We start from the raw sequence: 25,492 nt of genomic DNA on the forward strand, positions 1-25,492 counted from the left end.
AAAACAACTTGGGTGAACATCTTATTGTTTAGGCTTGGGGGGACGTGAAATCGTTTGTAGCAACAAATAAAGTGAACTTGAACAGTGAAGGCAGGCTATAGGTGTGATGGGTTTAACCGTGATTACTCTGATTTCATTGATTTCTCCCAACACAGATAGGAACCCTTGCTCCCCCAGACCCCAATTAGGGTCTGTCTCTAACCCACAGAATCTTTAATTCACCAAATACTTTTTAAGCATAAACTATGTTCCTGGTAGGGCTTCCCTGGTGGTTCAGTAGTAAAGAATCTGCCTACAATGCAGGAGACCTGGGTTCGATTCCTGGGTTGGGAAGATCCCCTGGAGAAGGGGATGGCAGCCCACTCCATTATTCTTGCCTGGAGAATTCCATGAACAGAAGAGCCTGGCAGGCTATAGTCCATGGTGTCGCAAAGAGTCAGACATGACTGAGCAACTAATACCTCACCTCATGTGCCTGGTACTATCAGGTGCTGAGGATGCAACAGTGAGAAGAACCAGGAGTGGTTCCCTGCCCTCCAGGGGCTCAGGGTTTCATGGGGGAAATAGGTATTGAACTAATTATCACACAAATAAATGTAGAAGCACCATGGCAATATATACAGTGCCAGTGAGCACATGGAACTATGAGGGCTTACAGTGGGAGCTTTGACTTTGCAGGGAAAAGAATCCGGAAAGGAGTTAGAATGGTACACAGGTGGGGATGGGGAAGAAAAGAAAAAAAGTTACTTCCATTTGACCTTATTATGTCTTGAGTAAAAAGCAGGACAGTGAAAGGCGCTGGTGCTGCCCCTGGAGTTTGAACTGTGTTCAGAGTCTAATAAGTTTACCTTCATAAATCTCTTGAAATAACTATTTGGAAGCATCTTGGGAGCTAATTTGTTAAATATACTTGCACAATGCAGTTGATGGGGACAGATGAGTCTTATTACCCCTTTCAGATGAGAAACACTTGAGCCCTGCTCAGCTATGAGAACAAGAGAGGAAAATTAATTCTAATTGAATGCGTTTGTTCTCTTATATCTGTTCTTCTACAAGAACCATGTGAGCACAGGATCTGACAAAAATTGTCCTTTATTCCATCAACAGTTGATTGAAGTAAAGAGTGTGAACTGTGGTTATTGCTGTGTTTTTACAAGGAATTAAAGGTTTCTGGGTCTGAGATGTTGCATAAATCCTCTGAGTCACAGCATCCTGGGGTAGAAACATCTGATGTAAGATGATTGGATCTTGGTCCTGAAGGAACGATGTTAGAGCTCGGTCATGCGTACTGGCTCACTTGTGCTGTTTTGGTCAGCTCTCTGCCTGCAGTGGTGAGTGGAAACCATTGGAAATGGGTCAAACTCATGAATACCAAGCTTTCTATTAACACACATAATAGCTATTAATTACCTTTCCTCTGAGGAACCAAAGGGCATACAGGGTCAAACCAGAGTAAGTGATGCTGCATGATGTTATACTAAGATATTAATAAATCTAGGCTTGTCTAGCCTCCCTGACGCCATAGATGGGAGGCAGATTGCGGAAGACCCCTAAGTGGGCCACACCATTGACCTACACACAGACAATACCTTTATCTTTGTCTGTGGGCTCTTGGGAGGGACAAAGGTCATAGGTAATATTTCTCACACCTGAGCTTGGAAGGATCAAGGCACTGAAGGGATTTGTAATGGTCCATGGACCTCACAGATGTGGTGTGTTCAGGTGTTAGTGAAAATTAGGACTGCTATTTAACATAGAAAGTGAAAATTCCAGTGGTATTGATGTGGAGAGAAGCTTTAGGGTATATCTAAACAGTCCTTTCAGTGGCAGAAGACATGCATATATGCACACACTATAGTAAAGATTCAACTTCTGGATTTGAGACTTGCTTTAATAATGATGATGATGGTGATGGTGGATGATGAAAAACTAATACATTTTAACTATATGAAATGGTTACCTTTTAGAAATTATGCTGTGGGAATGGCCATTCAATCAGTACCTTGAGGTTTTTCCTTTCTTTCTTCTATGGCTAATGGTTTCTGCAGAAAAGGACCAATTGATTTCTTTCTAAAATGTTGCTTCGGGGTATAGAGACTTTTATAGGTCATGTTTCAACTTATAGGAAAATTTTATAGTTCAAATATAAATTACATTAAATGTGGGCTTTGTAATGGAGTTAAGGTTAAGTAAAGTTCTGACTTTCCTTAGGCTGTTTACGGTGTTCAGGAGGCCTCCATGCTGTTGAGACAGGAGCTCTTTGAAAGCAGAGGCATGGTCAGGATTGAGTGTCACATGGGATGTGAGAGGCTCAGTCTCCTGATGTAACTATGGAGATGTAGAAAGCAGTGTACCAGGGCCGTTGAGTGCTTTTGTTGATGGCAGGACCAGTTCAACCAGGGTTGAACTGTGTTCCCCTGAAAGGATGTGTTGGAAGTCATGACCCCTGGTACTTAGGAATGTGACCTCATTTGGAAATAGGGTCTCTGCATGTGTAATTAAGTTAGGAGGAGATCATACTGGAATACAGGTGGCTGTGAATTCCATGATTGGTGTCCTTTTAAGAGGAGAGAATTCCATGTGAAGACAGAGATTCAGAGAGAAGTTGGCTATGTGATGGTGGACACAGAGATTGTGTCTACAAGCCAAGGAATGCCAAGGATTGCTGGCAACCAAGAGGAGCTAGTAGAAGCCAGGAAGACTTCTCCCCTACACATTTCAGAGGGATCAAGTGAATACCTCGATCTCGGACTTCTAACCTCTAGTTCCACAAGACAACAAGTTTCTATTGTTGTAATCCACCCCAGTATGTGGTGCTTTGTTATGGCAATCCTGGGAAACGAATGAAACTGGAACATAGTTTTTGGTGCCAAGTGCAAAATGAAAATGGGGTCTTTGTTAAAAATCAGGATTTTTGAGATCAAACCAAGCTGGGGGCTCTTCTGAGTCTTGGTCCCTGTACTACTGCCCAGACTGCAAGTTCACAAAGATATCCCTGGTTGCTGGGTCCTCAAAGTGCTGGACCCTGACACACTCAGAAAGTGGTTGAAATGGGTTATTACAGTGTGCACTGATCAACCACAGAAAACTCTCAGACTACTCACGTCTTTTTCCGACAAAAGACTGTGAATGTCACACCAGCGACAAACAGAACCACAAGGACTCCTGTGACAACTGTGAGACTGACTGCTGTGTTTTGGAGAGCAGATGCCCTCTTCATCTCTGCTCCTGTTAATAAAAAATCAGATGGTTTTAAATGATCTGATTAAGAGGCTGCTCCTGGGTCTCTGGGAAGTTTCCTATCTAGGCACTGGTGAATATTAATTATGGAAACGAAATGTACATTTAACCCAAGAAAGTGCTCACTGTAGAGAAATCTCATAGGACAAGTCATTGAAAGCCAATTTACTAAATGACCTATTCGCCAAATGACCCATTTGCCTAATGACCACTTTGCCAAATGACCAATTTGCTAAAACCCAATTCACTGAAAATCAGTTGGTAGGATGTCCTGCTTATCAATAACGGATGATCAAACACACCTCACCCCAGGCTCCCAGGATTACATATGGGGCAGGTGTAGGGGCCAAGGAGTTGTAGCAAAACTCTAAAACTTAAAAAGAAATTCTCAATAACTTAGAGAATTGCCATTCATTTAGTTTTCTGCAAACATCCTGTTTCTAGTAAATTCACATGAAGATTGTGGGTCTAGTTTCTAATTGCTCAGTTGTGTTCCCAACTCTATGACCCCCATGGATTGTAGTCTGTGAGGCTTCTCTGTCCATGGTATTCTCCAGGCAAGAATACTGGAGTGGGTAACTATTTCTTTCTCCAGGGGATCTTCCCAACCCAGGGACCAAACCCAGGTCTCCCGCATTGTGGGCAGATTCTTTACCGTCTGAGCCACCAGAGAAGATTGTGGGTAGTGGCTTGGCAGAAGGGAAGAGTGCAGGGAGCTGTTCCTTGTACTCCATTTCGAATGAGTGTGGTTGCTCTAAGCATCTGATAAATCACTGGGCACTAAGTCTCCCCACAGAAGAAATGCTGGCGAGTGTTTGTAAACAGCCAAATTCCCAGAGATGCTTCCTTTCTTTATATCACCGAGATTTAGTTTTTTGAAGTCTTAAGGATTCTCAGCCTCATTTACAGGAACCCCTGCCCCCATGTCTAGCCATGAGAAGAGCACTAAAGCTTTTTTCCTCTCCTGTGAGCAGCTTTTCTCTGGGTACCAGCATGCAGAGTTGCTGAAGGAAGGCCGCTTTTCAGAATCTACAAGGGGCATCTGGGGGGCAGACTCTACATGTTTTCTGAGGCTCAGAAGGATTATTGCCTGATACCCTCTATGGAGAGCCTTCCTTTTTGCCCTGTAGGCACTGTATAAAATGTCACCAACACAGCAAGGGACTTCCTCCTTCATCTGCTACCTGTTCACAGCTGCTGCTGATAATCTTGTGCTGGGGGCACTGAAGCTGCCAGGAAACAGGATTGTTCTGCTTGATGTTTCCCCGATTCAGAAAACCCCTTTTTGAATCTTCTCTATCTCAGGACAGAACAAACCACACTACCAATCTCTTGGTGGTGGCTTTTGTGTCTCACCTGTGTGCTGGTCGTAAGTGTCTACCAGCATTTCCTGGGTGACTGCCAGGGAGCCATTGTGGGGCTCAGGGGTAACTCCCAGGAGCTTACACATGAGGGGGTAGATGTGGATGCTGTCAAAGGGCTCAGCCAGGTGATTCTTCTTGAAATCAGGCCCGAAAGCTCTGAATATGGTCTTCATATCCATGTAGACATTATCAAAACCATGATCTCCTTTGTTGAAATATAGTATAATTCGCTGAAAAATAATAACAACGAAACAGTCAGTTAAGATTCCAGTCCTCTGAAAGAAAATTGCCCCTTAGTTAATTCCATAGTTGTTAGATCCAGGAAATCTTTGAGCACTTAAATGACAAGGAAGGACACTGCTCTCTGCAGTGGCAGAAAGGAGCAGGCATGGAAGATCTTTAAGGAAGAGAATAAAGCTCACAACTTCCCTGGTGGCTCAGATGGTAAAGAAGCTGCCCACAATTTGGGATTCCTGGGTTCAGTCCCTGGGTCAGGGAGATACCCTGGAGTGGGAAATGGCAACCCACTCCAGTATTCTTGCCTGGAGAATTCTGTGGACAGAGGAGCCTGGTGTGTGGGGTCACAAGGAGTCAGACACTCCTGAGTGACTAACACTTTCTTTTTCAAAGAAAAGCACACCTGTTGGAAGCAGTAATAAGATAGTAATACTGACGGTCCTAATAGGCGCAAACATAGAGGGCTCACTGTGCACCAAGAAGTGTTCTGAATGTTTTATAAAGTGAAGGCTCTATCCTCATCACTGCCATTTTACAGATGAATAAACTACCCTGAGTCATGTAGTAGCCAATGTTGGAGCAGGTATTTGAACCCAGACTGGCTCTAGAGCTAGGAGCATTTATTTTCTTTTTCAAAAATATTTATTTATTTATTTGACTTCGCCACATCTTAGCTGTGGCACACTCCTAGTTGGGGCTTGTGGGGTTGAGGATTGAGTTTGGGCCCCTGCATCGGGAGCTCAGAGTCTTAGCCACTGAACCAACAGGAAAGTCCCCAGGTATGTTGTTTCTTATGGCACAAAGTTGCATATTTTTTTTGGGGCGGGGGAAAGGAGGATTAAAGAGGAGGGTATCAGGATTGTAGGTAATTGTTTAATGAGTACTAGATAGATTTTTGTCTGACCCCTTTTCAAGGGACAAAGTAACATCAGTCACACCACAGCATTGTTTATATTTTCTTATTTTCTTAGGACCAACAGATACTCTGGCATGTCAGACATGTGATCTCTGTGTATTGAAAACTTGGTCTCATAGTTGTCTTGATGCCTGTCTGCTCAGCTCAGGCTCCCTCACCTGGCTAAAGAAACCAGTCCAAAGGCATTTGAGGCCATGCTATGCTCTTGTGCTCAGTCACTCAGTTATGTCCAACTCTGCAACCCCATGGACTGTAGCCCTCCAGGCTCCTCTGTCCATGGGATTTCCCAGGCAAGAATACTGGAGCAGGGTTGCCATTTCCTACTCCAGGGGATCTTCCCCGCCCAGGGATCAAATCCATGTCTTGTGTCTCCTGCATTGGCAGGTGGAATCTTTACCACTGCGCCACCTGGGAAGAACTTGATGCCATGGGGCAGCCTGTTAAGAACAGTTAAGTGATCCCAGTAACGGCCTCATGTTCTTTGCAAGCTCCTAAGAGCGCTGAAGAATTGATGCTTTTGAACTGTGATGTTGGAGAAGACTCTAGAGAATCCCTTGGACTGCAAGGAGATCCAACCAGTCCATTCTAAACGAGATCAGCCCTGGGTGTTCTTTGGAAGGAATGATGCTAAAGCTGAAACTCCAGTACTTTGGCCACCTCATGCGAAGAGTTGACTCACTGGAAAAGACTCTGATGCTGGGAGGGATTGGGAGCAGGAGGAAAAGGGGATGACAGAGGATGAGGTGGCTGGATGGCATCACCGACTCGATGGACATGAGTTTGAATGAACTCCGGGAGTTGGTGATGGACAGGGAGGCCTGGCGTGCTGCTATTCATGGGGTTGCAAAGAGTCGGACACGACTGAGTGACTGAACTGAACTGAACTGAATCCTAAGAGAGAAGAGTCACACCCACTCTGCTCTGCACATCAAGGCAGGCAGGTGGGTGGGAATATGAGCAGTGGACTCAATTAGAGCATTGAGACACAAAAGATTTTCTGTCTAACAGATAGTTTGCCAGAAGATTAAACTGATCACTGCATCCCATCCCTCAAACTATCTGGTTGGTCATGCTGGGAATAGGACTGTCCAATTAAATGTCTTATCATCCCTCTCAAACTGTGACATCATTAACCAGGTTTACAAAGGGGTCAGTGCTATGGAAACTTCTTGGCAGGGCCTTTGCTCCAGGCCACGTGGGGGCTTACAAAATACCAATTAAGTTTTGCATTTTACTGTAAATGTTTCCACCAATATTAAACAATAACCTTATGAGCTTTCCCAGACCTGTTATACTCTGGACTTTCAGCAACTGAAGAGTATACAGATTGCAAATGTAATTATGACATTTGGCTTCTGTTCATAGCCTTAGACAAGCATCCTTCAGGTTGTACCTGAGACAGTCTTCTGTCATGTGATATTGAAGCATCACTTAAACTTTGTTCTGTCATGAATTATTGGTTGGTAGTTTTAAAAAAATGGGATGCAGTGATCAGTTTAAGCTTCTGCCTGCCTTGATGCGCATGTCTTATGTATGTCTCACAATTAGCATTGATTTTGGTATTTTCTTCTTTAGGCTTCTTATTTTTTTCATAACAGCTGTGTTGAGATATAACTCATATACAATGCAATGTATCCATTTAAAGTATACGATTCAATGGTATCTAGTGTATTCACAGAGTTGTGAAACTATCATCACAGTCAATTTTAGAACGCTTCCATCACCCCAAAAAGAAAGCCTATACCCCTCAGCAGTTACTCCCCAATCTCCCTACAACTTCCCCTGGTCCTAGACAACCACCAATCTATGCTCCGTATCTATAAAATTGTGTATTCTAGACATTTCATTTAAATGGAATCATACAATATGTGGTCTCTGCTATCTGACTTCTTTCACTGAGCCTTATGCTCTCAAGGTTCATTCACATGATAACATGTTTCAGTACTTCATTTCCTTTTAATGGCTACATAGTATTCCACTGTATGGCTAGACCCTCTTTTGTTTATCCATTCATCAGCTGACGGGCATTTTGGTTGTTTTCACCTTTTGTTTATTAGGAATAATACTGCCATGGGCATCTGTGTATAAATTTTTATGTGATCAGGATTGCCTTTTTTCTTTTGACTATATGCAAATGGGAATGAGAAGGTGTTTTTTTGGGGGAAGGAGGGGTGTTAATCTCTTGTTGATCCAACACATAGGCTTGGGTTTGTACACCAGCCTTACATTTCTAATACCAAATCACTCCTCTCCAGCTTTGGTTTCTTCCTTATTACAAAGGGAAGATAAGAGAATCAACCTTTAGGGTTGTTAGGAAAACAAAAATAAAGTGTGTGTGTGTGCGCTCAGTTGCTCAGTTGTTTCTGACTCTTTATGACCTGATGGACTATAGCCTGCCAGGCTCCTCTGTCCATGGGATTCTCCAGGCAAGAATACTGAAGTAGGTTGCCCTTTCTTCCTCCAGGGGATCTTCCCGACTCAGGGATCAAACTCACATCTCCTATAATTCCTGCATTGAGGTAGATCATTGAGCAACCAGGGAAGCCCAAACATGAAATAACTCATGTTAAATTTTTAACACAGCCATAGACACAACCTTGGTCAGAGATATATGTCATTATTGTTGCATAATGGTAAGATGGAGCAGGGTAGGTAGGGTGGGATGCGGGGAGGTGGGGAACACTCAGAAAATAGTGGGCTACTACTAACTCATCATGCATGCACTTATGTTTTAATTTTTTTCAGAACAGTCCTTCCCTACTGGCTGCCTTCCAGATCCAAGATGGACTCTATTTTAGAATCCACTCACCCCGCTGATGCTATAACCAGGGTCGGCGTACATCACGATTGGCAGGACCCGCTCGTGTTTGGCAAAATGGAAGCGTTCTGGAAATTCCTCCTTCTTATAGACATTGAGGTGAGGATGAGCGTTCTTCAGCGCTTGGTAAACAGCTTCCTCTTGCCCTGGTGTGGGCAGAAGCATCCCAAAGCCGCCGTAGTCCACAATGTCAAACTGGACCAAGTCCTTGAAGCTGATGTAGTTTCTCAGGAGGATCTCGGTGATGTTGGGTTTCTTTTTCATGGTGGTCATGCCGTGGTCTGACGTGATGATGACATTGAGGTGCTCAGTCAAGCTGTGCCTCCCAATGGCTTCCAGCAGGTACCCGATGGTTCTGTCGATTTGCTGAATCATTGCCCTCCTATTCTCTGTGTCAGGTCCGTAGAGGTGTCCCACGCTATCTGGCTCTCCATAGTACAGGGTCACGAAGTCAAAATCTTCCTTGGTGAACCAGTTCATGACGATGTCGATGTTCTGTCTCCACTCTGTCTCGTTGCCATTTGGGTGGGTGTGCGACTCCACCAGGGACCGCTGGACAGCCTCCCCTTGGTACTTGGCGCCTCCCCCGGGATAGTGGAATGACGCTGTTTTCCTCCCCTGCGAGTGCAAGAATAAAAGCCTGTTAGAGCTGTTTCTTCTGTCTTTCTCATCATATGCAAAGCCCAACATGTTGGCAGCCCTGCCCCAGTCCAGAAACATGCATAGAAAACATGTGGGCTTTGGAGGCAGATGGGATTGGGCTTCATTCCTGACATCACCAGGATCTCCTGGAATCTAAAACACCAATAATTGGAAGACATGCCTTTATTGGAGAAGGCAATGGCACCTCACTCCAGTACTCTTGCCTGGAAAATCCCATGGACAGAGGAGCCTGGTGGGCTGCAGTCCATGGGGTCGCTAAGAGTCGGACACGACTGAGCGACTTCACTTTCACTTTTCACTTTCATGCCTTGGAGAAGGAAATGGCAACCATCTCCAGTGTTCTTGCCTGGAGAATCCCAGGGACGGGGGAGCCTGGTGGGCTGCCGTCTATGGGGTCGCATAGAGTTGGACACGACTGAAGCCACTTAGCAGCAGCAGTGAAGAAAAATGCTGCCAGTGAAACCGCTGACACTTCAGTGACTGGAAGATGTGTTCCAATTTGGGATGGCAAAATAAAAAATAAAAAAGTTCCTTGGATTGGAGGAGAAATGGTACTTTCTAAACTGGCGGTGGTGAGTGAGTTCTTTAATCTCGTAGTGCTTCAGTGTTTCTACCTGTAAAATGCCAAGAAGCTGATGGGACTTTTTTGAGGATTAATCCAGATAGCTTTAAGATAAAGTGTTGGGCATTGTGTTTTGGCCCTTGGCAGGCACTCTTTTCATTGCCTCTAGACCTAACAAGCCACCACAAGCCTTCCCCAGTGTGTCCAGTGTGTGCAGTGGGCAGTTAATATATTTGCCTGCCCAGTGCCCACTCCACCATCTGCAGGTTTGGAGCATCTGACATCCCCTGGAGGCTCTCCTCCTTGCTCTTGCTCCATGCCTGGTTTGGGGTGTGTTGGTCCCACATCAGGCTCCAGAGGTGGGGTGTGGCTCTGGGCTGGCCAGTCAGGGGACACTGTGTCCCCTGGCCACAGCAGTTGGTTGAGCCTTGGGCCCATGTCCCAGCCAGAGCCAACGAGATGAGATCTGCGGACTCCCTCTGGGGCTGTTAGAGATGAAAGAATTTGCCTAGCTGTTCCCATCTCTAATGTTTATAGACTCTGGGGTATTTGCAAAAGCGAAGGCTGTCATCTTATTCCCTGTGCAGATGTCTGCTTGATGCCGGACCCAGAGGCAGACAACAGAGCAGTTAAAGGTGTGCTTATTGCTGGGTTGCCTGGGTTTATCTTTTCTCTTTCATTTGGATGTGTGTTGCCAAAACGCTCTCCACCTCTGTCTCCTCATCTGTAAAGTGGGGATGTTAATGCCACCTCGTGGGGTGGTTGCAGGGACTAAATGCACGTGGAGCACATTGGTAAGCGTTCAGTGAGCTCAGCTTTTGTCTTTCCTGGAGAGGAACAAAGAGCATTGGGCCCAACCGCACGATCAGGTAGAGGGGTGATGATTATTTCCTCCAGTTTCTGTCTCTTGAGGGGCATTGAAGGTGGAACTGAAATGTGCCTGTAGACCCCCGGGTTGGAGTCTGCAGAAGGAAGCTGAGATTGGAGGCTCTGGTCATGGAAGGAACGGCTGCAGCAGCGAGCATGGGATTCCTCACGTCCGAGGAAGGTGGTGGGTCATCCATGAAATTCTGCTGAATCTTGCAAGGCCTGACCAGAGCCTGGGGTTGCTGCTTGACCTGAAACTGTTGTCAGTGGCCCAGCCACCTTCAACCTCTCTGTCACACTGCGGGAAACCAGGCAAGGCACTAGATTACAGCCGACAGAAGAGCCCTGGCCTCCTTAAAAGCTTCCTTAAAAGCCGTCATGGGAGGAGCTGCTTGTCTCTTCCCTCTCCTTGTCTCCAGTGGGTAAACTGGGGAAAGAGGGGTGGGGTGGGGACTCGAGAGAGTGGACCATGGGTCACGTTCCTTCTTTCCCAGGCATCTGGGGCCACCAGAGAGTCTGTGGTGGGGTAGGGAGCGTGCTGGGGATCAGAGCTTTGACTCAGATCTGAGATGAAGGTTTTACCATGAGCAGAACTGAGTCTTCAGACTGAAAATGAGGCTGTGTTAGCAACACAAGTAATTTCAAAGTCATGAAAATATTAAGCGATAATACTCCTCAGCAGAAAGGTGTTTTTTTTTTGGATAAAGCCTGGTAAAATTGTTAGGAAAATAAAATAATTTTATGTACACTCACCAACGAGTTAACAGTAAGATGGACCCATATCACTAAATATGTTGTTGTAAAGCAGCTCCTTGACCAGGACTGGGCACATACTAGGCACTTGATAAATTTCTGGTTCCATAAATGACTGACCTGCTTATTTGGGGAGCAACTACTTTTCTTCATCCTGGCTGTTAACTTGAGGGCTGTTCTGTGACTCTTCTTGTATTACCCAAGATTTGGATATTCTGAAAAACTCTCTACAGTTCAATGGCTTTAGTAGAGCCAAGAGAGGGTACTGGTGTAATGGTGTCAATTTGGTATAGGGAATAAATTATGGGATGAACTGTGGGGTATTAGCACCTGGGTCATGGCTATGTGGCATACGACTGGGTATAAAAGTATAATCAAGTGTAATGCCAAACTTACCATGTACCATTTGAGAGAAAGAGGCAGGTAAGCTATTTGGAAGTTGTAGGGGATGCTGTTGGGGCCCCATCCAGATCCCCTTATTGGGCTTGTGCACCCACATCCATTTCTGTGGGGGTGCTGCTAATGTCTCACTGTTCCTCCATGTTTTGGAAAAATCCCGTTGCCAAGTGGCCAGACCTGCCTCACCTGAGTAGGTAGCCTATACTGGTCTTTTATCCTCAGCAGCCCACGGCTAGTGACCAGCAGCAGGACATAAAGCCAGCTCCCTGGCTTCAGGGTGGGATAACATGGGGGTGCAATTCATGTTCCTGTGCTCCTGGGGGATCAGGCTGAAGCTGGTGTCCAGCAGAGGGCACATCTCACTTAGCTCATTCTCCTGCCACGTCAGTTTTCCTTACTCCCGTCTCCTGAGAGCTCTCTCTCCATATGTTACATGCACTGCGTCCCTGCCTCAGGCTCTGGTTTTAGGAAGCTTGACCCAAGACAGAAGTCCTAACACTAAACACTTTGTACAGTTCCAGAAGTTCTTCTGTCCATAGCTGTAGGTGAAATATTGTCCCTTCTGCCCTCCAGCGTTCATTTCCTATTTTGGGATCCGGTTTTATGTTCTCTAAAGCACTTTCCCCAACCTGAAATTACCTTAATTTGCTTGCTTTGAAAACTATCTAATTCCCTCCTCTAGAAAGTGTGGCTGTTTTTGTTGAATGCATTTTTCCTGGGACCTAGGACAGGCCTGGCTCAGACTTAAGTGCTGACTGCTGATTAAGTGCATGCTGCATGAATGCATGAATCACATCTCCTTTTAGGGGCAGAAAACCTACCTTCTTCTCTCTTGATTAACTTATGGAAATAGTTTCATAAATGCTTTCTCTTTTGGGTTCTAGTGTCTTATTTGTAACCTCTACAGGTAACACATTTTCCTTTCTGATAATAGAATTTCTATGGTTGCTTTAACTTGCAAATCCTCTAATATTTATTTATTGCATTTCTGATTGGCATTAGACATAATTCTCAGTTTTTAGCGATGGTAGTTTGTTTAACTCTAAGTGTAAATTGACTTTGCTCTCAAGTATGGATTGATTGGAAGGATGAAACTTCCAACATTTTGTAGAACACAGTTTGGCTATTTTATTATTTAGAATAAGCTGACATTGACATTGTGAGGGACTTAGGCAGCACTGCATATTAGTTAAGTTCCTAGGTATTTGCCTGTTAAATCTCAGATGTTCCCGACTTAAAATTGTTTTCTTGTGCTATATTCTTAACACATATTCTTTCTTTAAAGGTATCCAAGCGGTGGTCTTAGGAAGCTATGGTTTTTCTCGCTTGGTCCCATAGAAATTTTAGGATTTATGATGCTTTGTGAAATGAGCTCCAGAGAGAAATATATATGTGAGCGTGTGTGTACACACACATACATACACACACACTTGACTCTGTTTATTTGGGATCTACGATAATCAAAAGTGCTATTTTCAACAAATACTTCTGAGAAACAATCTGAGCACTTAATTGGATGCAAAAGAGTGGGTATTTACTATTCTACCCTTTAATTAGCATAATCAGTGTTTCCAGAAGCAATAGCAATTGGAAAATCACTAGTTTTATTAGGTGCATTATTCTTCCTTAGTGTACTATTGCATCAGTGTGGCTATTACTCTTAAGCTGCTGCTTTAAAACAAGAGTTGATACTTCTTAGGGCAAAGCCTGAGTGTTGGCTTTTGTATAGAATCTACAGAACTCTTCGGGGCTTCCCTGGTGGCTCAGACAGTAAAGAATCTGCCTGCAATGCAGGAGACCTGGGTTCGATCCCTGGGTCGGGAAGATCCCCTGGAAAAGGAAATGGCTACCCACTCCAGTATTCTTGTCTAGAGAATTCTATGAACAGAGGAACCTGGCAGACTATAGGCCATAGGGTCACAAAGAGTTGGACGAGACTGAGCAACAAACACTTAACAGAACTCTTCAGAACCAATCATTAGTGAAAGAGTTTCAGTTTGGTTTTGTGTTTTGTCTTGTCTCTTCTTTTAGTGGACGGAATTAATGTCACCAAGATGTATAGGTTTTATAAAGGCCCCTGAAGTGTTCATCCCATTGTACTTTGGTGGATAGTATGTTTAGTGGTTTAGGGAAAGGAGTTAGTTACACATTCTTGGGAATGACTGAGTGGAAAGAGATGGACTCCATGTATTGGGCTGGCCAGAAAATTTGGGTTTTGCTGTAATAGCTTATGGAAAAACCCAAACAAAGTTTTTGACCAATCCAATATTTGAAACCATAAGTTGGTTCTGAGTGTTTTCATCGTTCTTCTGTGTTCTGGAGGCGTCACTGAACAGAAGGAATAGAGAGGGCCAAGAGTCTGTGTTTTAACCCTCCCACGCCCTTTTGGAGGTCAGAGTATTATTCTTAGAACCTTTATGATGTGTGATGGAGACACAATTTGTACCAGTACTGGGATGTATTATGTTGCTATTAATGCTCTTCTAAGCAAAAACTGCTGGCACCCTCTTTCTCACAGCTTTTCCAAGTTTGGAAGCTTTTGTCTAGGAGATCTGGCTGACACTGAGAACCTTAGCTGCCCTCCCCACCGTCTCTCCAAATCCCCTCCTGGTGGCAGCCTACCGCGGTCCTGTTACAGACTCTTGGCAGACATGAGTATCTCACCCACACCATTTCACATCTTAATACTCTCTCTGTCTCTTCCACAAGAGGAGAAACATGCCCCTAGGTTTTCATGGCTTCCCAGGTGGTACAGTGGTAAAGAACCCACCTGCAATGCAGGAGACCCGGGTTCCATCCCTGGGTCAGGAAGATCCCCTGGAGAAGGGAAGGGCAACCCACTCCAGTATTCTTGCCTGGAGAATCCCATGGACAGAGGAGCCTGGTGGACTACAGCCATGGGGTTGCAAAGAGTCGGACACAGCTGAGTAACTAACACTTTCACCTTCCTGGGTCTCACAGCCATAGCTGCCTGCCTTTCTCTGAGAATTAGGACTTCTGAACTTGGTGAAATACCTTAGTCATTGATCAGGTTCAGTTATCCCAGGAGCTTGTTTAAAATCCCAGCCTGCTCTCTGGAACTTCCCCGGTGGTCCAGTGGTTAACACTTTGTGTTCCCAGTGCCGGAGGAGCTGGGTTCGATCTCTGGTCAGGGAGCTAGATCCAGCATGCTGCAACTAAAGATCCCGCATACTTCAACACAGATCCTGTACATGGCAGTGAAGATCACGCATGCTGCAACTAAGACCCTGCTGCTGCTGCTAAGTCACTTCAGTCGTGTCTGACTCTGTGCGACACCATAGATGGCAGCCCACCAGGCTCCTCCATCCCTGGGATTCTCCAGGCAAGAACACTGGAGTGGGTTGCCATCTCCTTCTCCAATGCATGAAAGTGAAAAGGGAAAGTGAAGTTGCTCAGTCGTGTCCAACTCTTAGCGACCCCATGGACTGCAGCCCACCAGACTCCTCCGTCCATGGGATTTTCCAGGCAAGAGTACTGGAGTGGGGTGCCATTGCCTTCTCTGCAACTAAGACCCAGTGCAGGCCAAAAAAAAGTCCCAACTTGCTTTCAGTGGAGCCTCTCCATTCATAGCCTGACCGTTAGGGAAGTCCCGATGGTGTGAGGATACCCTCGTGGACTGTGGAGATTGGATGCAAAGGTGGTTGAGAATCCCATCTCATAGGCATCATCTACCAAGAGACACTGATTCTCATGAATCTTGATGGACTCTGGCAGCGTTAGTGTCACTGAAGAAAAACATTTTAGTCCTATTAAAGGTGAATGCATCAGTATCCACAGAGCCTACCTGGAAGAGACTCAGAAGAAGGATGGATTTTCCCAGTGATGGATACAGGGTGGGCCGCCTTCCTGCAACCCCACCTGGCAATGCAAATGTGCCCACCCCATGGCATTTGGCATTTGTCACCCTGTTTTGGCAGGGGCGGTTGCTGACCTGGGACCACAGGTTTGCTCTGATTACAGGAGATTTTTGAGCCAGCTCCTCAGGGAATTGGCTGAATGGCCCTTCCTGGGCAGGATGAGATACACCAACTTGACATTTGCTTGCCAAATGAGTGGTGTGTTGTCAGCTGCCTGGCCCTGCACCAGATCCTCATTTTGCACAACCACTTATGAATTCAGCAAAGAGGAAAAGCACTCTGATTATGAATTGAGCAGGAGGAAAAAAGTCCTGCAAATAAATGACAAGGAGACAAGAACCATGCATAAGAAAGTGCCAGGAAGGGAGAATGCCACCAGAAGCCTCATGCCAGTGAACAAATTCTGTAGTGAGCGAGGCTCTGGGTTTTGAGTAGTGAATTAATCAGGGCTTTACAGACATTCTTAGCAGCCTGGCAGATATAAGAATCACTCTGAAGTCCATGACTAAATGCTTTGGCCACAGAATAAAAATTATGTCATGGTTAGCGTTAAAGAGTTGCTGAACCCAGAGTGAGTTCTAATCCCAGCCCTGCCTCTCACTAGTTTTGTGACTTTGAGAAGTTATGGTGTCACTTGGTGCCTCAGTTTACTCATCTGTTAAAGGGGCATAACCTTAGCACCACCTCGGGGTTGTGATAAATTAATATTCGTAAAGCACTTAAATCAGTCGCTGGCACATAGTGAGTGTTATGGATGTTATTTTTATTATAAGGACAGAGTTTATTTGCATGGTCTATTCCTCAAAATTTAAAAATGTGATAGATTGGGGAAGGAAGCTGCTGCTGCTGCTGCTTCTGTTAAGTCGCTTCAGTCGTGTCCGACTCTGTGCAACCCCACAGATGGCAGCCCACCAGGCTCCTGCATCCCTGGGATTCTCCAGGCAAGAACACTGGAGTGGGGTGCCATTGCCTTCTCTGGGGAAGGAAACTAGGGCACAACAAATAGGAGAAAATGAACCTGAGGTAGAGAAGGGTCATGGCCAGCCTCCTGTGATTCTTCTAGAGCTGTGTTGTCCCGTATGGGAGTCCCACTTGTGTAGTATCTAGATTTAAATTGAAACTAATGAAAATGAAACACAACTAAATATTCAGTCCCTCAGTCTCACTGGCCACATTTCAAGGGCTCAATTACCACCCGTGGCTTCCACATTGGACCATGCAGAATAGAACATGTCCATCATCACAGAATGTTCTGTTGGATAGTCTTGACCTAAAGCTCTAGTGACCAGCTGAAGTCCTGCTAAAGTGCCTCAGCTTCCATTCATAACAGTGACTGATCATTTCGGGCAGTGAGCACTAAGCAACTCACGTGTGTTATCACAGTTAATCCTCCCAATGAGCCTGTGAAGCACGAACTCTGACAACCCTCATTTTAAGGGTGGGAGCAAATGAAGCAGAGAGCAGAGGTCATTGCCCGAGGTGAGGCTGCGGGAGAAGGGTGGGGCTGGCTGGATCCTGCTCTGGGAGTCAGAGTCCGAAGGCTGTGTTCTGAGCTGCTGCAGTCACACCCCTTTGCCAAGTAGCATGCACAGCGTAGGCTGGGAGCACAGAGAGGAAGGGTCAGGACTCAGGGAAGCTTGGAGCCAAGGCTGGTATCTTGGGGGAAGAGAAGAAGGATCTGTTCTGAAGTGATGACTTTGGAAGCTGACAGAGAAAACACAAAACTGGCAATAGGCTTGGGGCTTGGAGTTCAAAGTACAACTGATTTTTGCCTTTTCGAAGCAATAGTGAATGGGTGCTGGGATATTACTACTTTCAAGTGAATGTTCTCATTAGAGCTTTTCATGCATTGAGTGGTCAGCTTCACTCCTAAGGGCTTTCATGCCTAAGCCAGAGGCAAGAGAAGAGATATTTATTAAAGAGTGGCTGGGTCCAGACCCTATGAGCCTTGAAGGTACAGTTGAGATCAAGCCGACTCTGCCCTCATGGGGACTTATCCATCCATAACAGCTAAAGCTTGCTGAGATGTGCATAAAGTACACATTATATTTAATCCTTACACCAACTCCATTAAATGAGCACATTATCATGATGCCTGTGCCACATTTAGGGAAACAGGTGCTTAGAGATAAGACCCTTGCTCAAGACCACACAGTTTCTAAGCCCCTCACCCCACAACATGCCTAGGAATGAGAGGTGACGTCCCAGGAAGTCAGCCCAGGGTTTCTGGCAATACCTGTCTCTGGGCTGTGATCCAGAGGGGGAGAACGCCATTGTCCCACCACTCAGTCTTGTTCTGTGTGGTCTTGAAGGAGTACTTCCACTGTGTCTCTGTGTTGAACATCATGTTGTGAATGACTCCGTGATCTTCGATCCAGCGACCTTGGAGGTGAATAAAGGAGGGAAGGTATCGGTAAGTTCTATGAATGTTGCTGCCATGGGTGTCCACGTGTTCTTAAGATGGCCCCTCCCAACATCCTTCCAGTTGGCCTACTTAATCCGAGGGCTGACCCTCTGGGCTTCAGACTTGTTTTTCTGGGGTGCAAACATTGGCAGCCACAAAGGAAGGGTCATTATATCTCAGACCTGCCAGATTGCATCTGCTTCCTGGAACAGACCTCACAGTCCTGGGGGAAGTTGGTGTTGGCTGTGGAAGCTGATGAGGGCGGTGGGAAGCCGGGCACAGGAAGGCCAAGTTCCTCAGGTTATTCTGTGTCCAGAAGCTAAGAGTCTGGGATTGGGACACTTCCTGTGGGATGGCTTTCCTCATTGGCTTGTGATGACCTGGAATATCCAGTGGACTTGAGTCTATGCAAACATCCCAGGGTTTCTCCCAGGATTCCCACAGGCTTGGCTGTTTGAGGGAACCAAGGGAATCAGGAAGGATTTAATTTTTTTGGTTTGTTTAAAAAAAAAATTTTTTTTTTTTTGGGCCACATGGCATGTGGGATCTTAGTTTCCTGACCAGAAATTGGACCCATGCCCCCTGCATTGGAAGCACGGAGTCTTAACCACTGAACCACCAGGGAAGTCCCAGGAAGGGTTTCTAGACATGGCAGTAGATGAAGGCAGACTTATTTCTCTCTGTTTAAGGGAGGAAGGCTGGAGAAGGAAATGGCAACCCACTCCAGTACTCTTGCCTGGAGAATCCCACAGACAAAGGAGCCTGGTGGGCTACAGTCCATGGGGTCGCAAAGAGTCGGACAAGACTGAGCGACTAACACACACACACAAGGGAGGAAGGCAGGTACTGGGGAATGTGAGTAAGCTAGGTTGTTGTTGAACACATAGGAACTGAACCAGATGTGGGGAAAAAACCCTGTGATGTTACATTGTACTGGGGAAAAAGGGACTGCACGTGAGGGCCAGTCTAAAGGGGGGCTGAAAGGTTCAGGGGGAGAGCTGAGGGTCCACGCCCCTCTCCTCCTGGGACGATGAAGCCTCTGGGTAACCCTGCTGATCATAAAACAGTGACGATTCCTCCACGTCCACAGTAAGAAGGACCGTCTGTGACTGGGACTTGTGGTCATGGGCACAGAGAAGGGAAATGCTCTCTGCTGGGTTAGAGTCATTGCCAGACTGCTGCTGCTGCTACTGCTAAGTCGCTTCAGTCGTGTCCGACTGTGTGACCCTGTAGATGGCAGCCCACCAGGCTCCTCCGTCCCTGGGATTCTCCAGGCAAGAATACTGGAGTGGGTTGCCATTTCCTTCTCCCACTGCCAGACTGCTGATGGGTAAAGTCCCCCTAGGGTGGCCAAGGCCAAGGCTTTCAATGGGGAAGAAGCAAAACTAGTTGTGGCTTTATCGTTTCTGCCTTGCAGGCAGGCCTGAGAGCCAGCCAGGCGTGGGGTCACCAGAAGTAAGTTGTGCTGCTGCCAGGGACTTGGGCCTGGAGGTGTCAAGATTCCTGGTCAGGGATCAGGTCAGACAATTGACAGGTGAAGAGCATGGACTTCGAATCCATGAGAGCTCGGTTCCCCTCCTGACTTGGCTTCTGAACTTGCTGTGTGCACGTGAACAAGCCTTGATTTGCATGTGTAACAGGGGTAGGGTCTGTGTGAGGGAATCATGGCTCACATTCACCATCACGCCAAAGAGCAATGCACTTTGGGAACATTAGCTCATGTGAAGCTCCCAATAGCCCTGCAAGGTGGGAACTGTTATATCCCTGATTAAAGCTTTCACTCTTTGCTGGAAATGGAGCACAGAGTTTGTTCAAGGTCATGTGGCAGAGCTGGGGGTGGAACCTGCGAGGTTTAATTACAACTCCCTGCTCCCCCGACCCCCAGGTAAAATTCACATAAAGCGCTAGCGGTAAAGAAGCTGCCTGCCAGTGCAGGAGACATAAGAGACATGAAGTTGATCCCGGGGTCGAATTCTTCCCGGATCGGGAAGATCTCCTGGAGGAGGACATGGCAACCCATTCCAGTATTCTTGCCTGGAGAATCCCATGGACAGAGGAGCCTGGTGGGTTACAGTCCATGGGGTTGCAAAGAATCTGACACAACTGAAATGACTTAGCATCGGCAGCAGTGACATAAAACTAACCATTAACATTTTAAAGTGACCAATTCTGCAGCATTTCGTGCATTCACGATGTTGTGCAACCAGGACCTCTTTCTAGTTCTAGTACATTTCATCACCCCAGAAAGGGACTCTGCCTATTAGCAGTCACTCTGCAGTGCTCCACTCCACACCTCCTGGTGGCCACTAATCTGCTTTCTATCTCTGTGGATTTACTTATTCTGGACATGTCATAGACATGGACTCATTCAGTATGTGGTGTTTTGTGTCTGGCTTCTTTCACTGAGCTTCATGTTTCCTGGCTTCATCTCCTTGGTAGCATGGATGTATACTCCATTCCTTTTTATGGCTGCATAATATTCCATTGTCTCGATAGACCAGACATCCATCCATCAGTTGGTAGACATTTGGGTTGTTTCCACTTTCTGGCTGCTGTGAATAATGCTGCTGTGAACATTCATGTACAAGTATCTGTTTGAGTCCCTGCTCTCAATTCTCTTGGGTAAATACCTAGGAGTACAATTGCTGGGTCATATGGTAACTCTATGTTTAACTTTTTGAGGAACTACTAAGCTATTGTCCACAGTGGCTGTATCATTTTACTTTCCCGTTAGCAATGTTCAACACTTTTCCTCTTTTTGATTATGTCCAGCCTAGCAGGTGTGAGTAACTCACTGTGGTTCTGAAATGCATTTCCGAATGCCTGATGATGTTGAGCTTTGCAGCCTGTGAATCCCGTGAGTGAGAGTACTCTGTTAGGAGCAGGTAGAGGTCGCATGGGCAAGAACCTTTGGAGCCTCACAAATAAATAATGGAAGCCTTCTGAAATCTACCAGGAGCCCTCTTGTTACAGCTTCCTGACGACTGAGCCATGTCATTGCAGCAGATGACATGGAAGCACAGACATAGACACCCAGGGAGCTCTCCTTTGCCTTTATTTTTTAAAAAAACCTATAATATCCTGAATCCTGTTCTATGTGACTCTCTTCACCCAGGAAAGAGCAAATCATGTGGAATTACGAATGCCCACCATTTCACCCATTCTAGTGTTTCTCCATGGTATTGACTACCATCAACATTCGAATCAATTGAGTTGCTTGTTAAAAACACAGATTCCTGGGTCCCCACTCTGATCCTTGCTGAATACAGAGTTGTGGGTAGGGGCCAGGAGTCTGCATTTTAACAACCTTTCTGGGTGGTTTCAGTGCACATTGACATGTTGGAACCACTGGTTCAGGGACTGTTAGTCCTTCACACAGGCATGTGGATTAGTTCCAGCAGACTGCCCCTTGTTCCAAAATCTGGGCTGACTGTAACCCCACACCCTCTTCCCTAAGGGACCAGGGAGCCCTTGGACCCCGGATCATTCTGGTATCTGGAGAAATGTGGGGATGGAGGTGTCCAGAGCCACTGGGAGGACATGGGAGGAGGGATTTGAGGAAGCCAGTGCAGGAGATGCAAGAGACGTGGGTTGATCCCTGGGTCAGGAAGACTTCCCTGGAGGAGAGCACAGCAATCCACTTCAGTATTCTTCCCTGGAAAATCCCATGGACAGAGGAAGCTGGCGGGCTAGAGTCCATAGAGTCGGACATGACTGAAGCAACTCAGCATGCACACACACTGTAGGCACAGAAACTTCTCCTGCACCCTACAAATTCTGGCTTCCATGCCCTGGAGCATCAGTTAAGTAGGCTAACCAATCATAGCATCCATTTCTCCCTCAAAATAATATTACCTGAGTTTCAAACAACTAACCTAAAATGATCTCAGGGAGGATGATGCTTCCATTCTGTGGCATGGCTCATTCCAAGTAATTGTACAAAGGGAATCTGCTCTGTAGTGGTTGGGTTATTCCCACCCTGACACTTAAAGGCAATCCAACCAGTGGCCGGGAACCACTCATCACCCAGGAGAGGTTTCCATTGCCCTGTAGGTTCCTCCTCCTTGCTGCTCAAGCCTTTTTACCCTGGTCAAAGGCCAATTCTGGAACGTGAGCAAAAGAAGACAGAGGAGAGGGGAAGCTAGAAAACACGTGGCTGCCAGGAGCAGCCACCCTGGATTTACTTGAATTGCATTTTCTCTGCATTATACTCTAGGGCTTCCCAGTTGTCGCAGTTGTAAAGAATCCGCCTGCCAATGCAGGAGACACAAGAGATGCAGGTTCAATCCCTGGATTGGGAAGATCTCCTGGAGTAGGAAATGGCAACCTGCTCCAGTATTCTTGCCTGGAGACTCCTATGGGCAGAGGAGTCTGGCGGGCTACAGTCCATGGTGTCACAGAGTTGGACATGACTGAGCACACACACTCTCTGGAGACAATCGGGAGGACCTGGCTGGGAATACTGCGTGAAGGCAACAAACGCCGTTGTCTGTGCCTAGACTTCCAGAGCCTGCTGGTTTCACATGATGCTGCACAAGCAGAGTGTGTGGGGTGGTGGGGAGGATGGATGGCTGGGCTTGTGAGCCCTTGATCTCTCTCCGGACCTCAGTTTTCCTGTCTGAAGAACGAGCGGGGTTAATGGTTTCCAAGGGCCTTCCAGGCTCCATCATTCTGAGAGTCTGTCATCGCTGTCATTTCAGTGTCTGGCGAGGAAGGTAATTATGCAAGTGAAACAGGAAGTAGGATGAGCTCTTCTAGTGAATGGGATTCCTGCTGCTTGCTAATTACACTTTAATTAGGGTACAATGCAGACTCCCACACTGTATCAGTTACGGCAAGGTGTAGGTAAGTCACCCAGCTGAGTGTTTCAGGTCTGGGAGTGAACCCAGCTAGATTCAACTTCTTCGCCTGGTTCTCAGGGACTGATGTGTATTTATTTCTCAAATATGGTTTAGGAAACCAGAGTTGAATTCTATCCCTTCTTTTCTCCCCTTCTCAGATATTTTCAACCAAGCACTGTGGTAGACTGTCTCATGGTATTTATACTCTAGGGGGCGGGAGAGAGTTAAAAATAGAATGTGTTCTGGGTGCTTCTAATACAGCTATTTTTTTTTTTTTCTTGAAATTCCTCTACTAATAGGCCCTACTAACAGACATGTCTAGGTATACCGTGTTTGCCCCAAGTCTCCTCCCTTTGTTCAGCTGGTTGGCCAGAAACCCAATTCTCTCTTTCTTAAAATCTGAACCAAAAGACACAGTAACTAATCAGCTGGTGGTAGGCTCTGCTTTCTCCCACAATGAACCAGGAGTGAAAAGAGAAAGGTGGTCACGAGTGAGGGAAGCAGAGACAAGAAGGCCCACAGGGCAGATAAGAGAGCCCACAGGGCTTCTGAGAGCCAGAGGAGGAAGTTTGGTTTCTATAACTGCAGTTTCTATTCCCCAGTTGCCTCTAATTTGGTTCCCACGATCATGAGTTTGCCCATGAAGAGCCCTGCCTTGCTGTCCTTTTCCTTGTGCTAGCGTGAATGGATTTCTGTTTCTTACAGCTGTTACTTCCTGATGTGGTTGAGAGTAGGGCTGTGCCTCATTCATTTTGGTGTCTCCCTGGCACAAAGCGTAGACCTTTGCCCCTAGTAGGCATTCAACAAATGTTTGTTGGATTTAATTGAACAAATTCCCTCCCCCCTCTGCCCCAACAGTAGACGGCCAGTACTAACTGAACAAGTAGGAAGCAGACCTTGATTTAGTCCAAACTCAATTTGGGAAAAAATTACTATAGTGGGATGAAAATAAGCCTATAAAGAATAGTTAAAATCATTAAATAAACCTATAAAATAAACCTTTAGTGGAATTAAAATAAAATGCATAACTTAATATATTCAATAAGAGCATCCCCCTGCCCCCAAGGGGCTTCCCAGTGGCACTAGCAGTGAAGAACCCTCCTGCCAATGCAGGAGACATAAGAGACGTGAGCTCAATCCCTGGGTCAGGAAGATCCCCTGGAGGAGGGCATGGCAACCCCCTCCAGTATTCTTGCCTGGAGAATCCCCTGGACAGAGGGGACTGGCAGGCTACAGTTGCAAAGAGTCGGACACAACTGTAGGGATTCATCATACATTCATGCCCCCAAACATTTGCTCAATTCCTACCACAAATTTTCAGGTGCAACGGTAACTGTCTGCCAATAGATTATATGGGCACAGACACACTTTGTCATGCATTCATTTATTTAACGATATTTTAAGGACCTACTGGGCTTCCCTGGATAGCTCAGTTGGTAAAGAATCTGCCTGCAAAGCAGGAGACCCCGGTTTGATTCCTGGGTAGGGGAGATCCCCTGGAGAAGAGATAGGCTACCCACTCCAGTATTCTTGGGCTTCCCTTGTGGCTCAGCTGGTAAAGAATCCGCCTGCAGTGTGGGAGACCTGGGTTGGGAAGATCCCTTGGGAAAGGGAAAGGCTACCCACTCCAGTGTTCTGGCCTGGAGAATTCCTTGGACTGTATAGTCCATGGGGTTGTATAGAGTCGGACACGACTGAGCAACTTTAATTTTAAGGACCTACTGTGTGTCAGTCGGTAATTCCTTTGAACCAACCTACCATATTAAGCTATAAACGTATCTTCATTTTCCTCCCGATCTGTGGGGTCCAGTGCTTCATTAAGTTCACATTCCCCAAACCAAAGAAGAAAGGTCTTGTTAACCAGCTGATATGGAATCAGTGAGGAAGAACAGCCTTTAAATGAAGTCAATCAACCGCCTTAAATCAACCCAATGCTCCAGTCTGGAGCAGAGAAGCTCAGTCAGACCTACAGCCAAGACACTGGTGGATAAATAGCCCCCAGTGGGGCTCAAAACCACACTCAACCGAAGTCTACACACTCAGAGTGCCACATGGATGATCCATTGGACCTGTAATAAAATTGCTGGGGATGAGAACAGGTGGCTCAGTGTACCATTCAAAATTTAAAACCTCATCAACTCCTGCTACAGTCATGAGGCTTGACCCCAGCAGGGCACCTCACAGTGGGAGCCCTTTTCTGGATGGGGAAGTAAGACCTTAGCGTCCATTTTAATAAACTTCTCTTTCTCATGTGTAAGTGCAGATGAAAAGTGCTGACTGCTTCTTTTTTGGCATTGCTTTTTAATTATGACCATCAATAAATCATTCTATCCCTGAACAGGACTTGAGAATGGCCCGAAGGCAGAGACACGATTCCTCAGGAACTAGGCCAGCAGAGAACAGCTTTCTCACTCCCCACCTCTTCCTTTAATCCTCTGTCAGAAACAGAAACATTCTCTCTTCAAGAAGCTGGCAGCGGACAGCCACACTTGCGTTCCGTCTGGGAACCCTGTTAGCACCCAGTTCTACCCTTGGCCTGCCTTACTGGCC

The 25,492-nt window shown here is 46.2% G+C and overlaps 1 protein-coding gene across 1 annotated transcript in view; it reads right to left on the reverse strand.

Annotated features, from left to right (window-relative positions):
* Positions 1 to 1,076: 1,076 nt before the first annotated feature.
* The window catches only part of LOC133238201 (ectonucleotide pyrophosphatase/phosphodiesterase family member 7-like), a 35,843-nt gene continuing 11,427 nt past the window's right edge, over positions 1,077 to 25,492 (reverse strand). Inside the window, exons 2-6 of the mRNA XM_061401045.1 lie at positions 17,934 to 18,079; positions 8,567 to 9,193; positions 4,597 to 4,834; positions 3,105 to 3,228; positions 1,077 to 1,323 (exon numbers count right to left, since the gene is read on the reverse strand). Coding sequence (XP_061257029.1) covers positions 1,269 to 1,323; positions 3,105 to 3,228; positions 4,597 to 4,834; positions 8,567 to 9,193; positions 17,934 to 18,079 — 1,190 coding nt within the window. The 3' untranslated portion in view covers positions 1,077 to 1,268. The remainder of the gene's footprint in view (positions 1,324 to 3,104; positions 3,229 to 4,596; positions 4,835 to 8,566; positions 9,194 to 17,933; positions 18,080 to 25,492) is intronic.

This window comes from Bos javanicus, chromosome 25 (genome assembly GCF_032452875.1).
Source record: "Bos javanicus breed banteng chromosome 25, ARS-OSU_banteng_1.0, whole genome shotgun sequence".
Taxonomy (NCBI): Eukaryota; Metazoa; Chordata; class Mammalia; order Artiodactyla; family Bovidae; genus Bos; species Bos javanicus.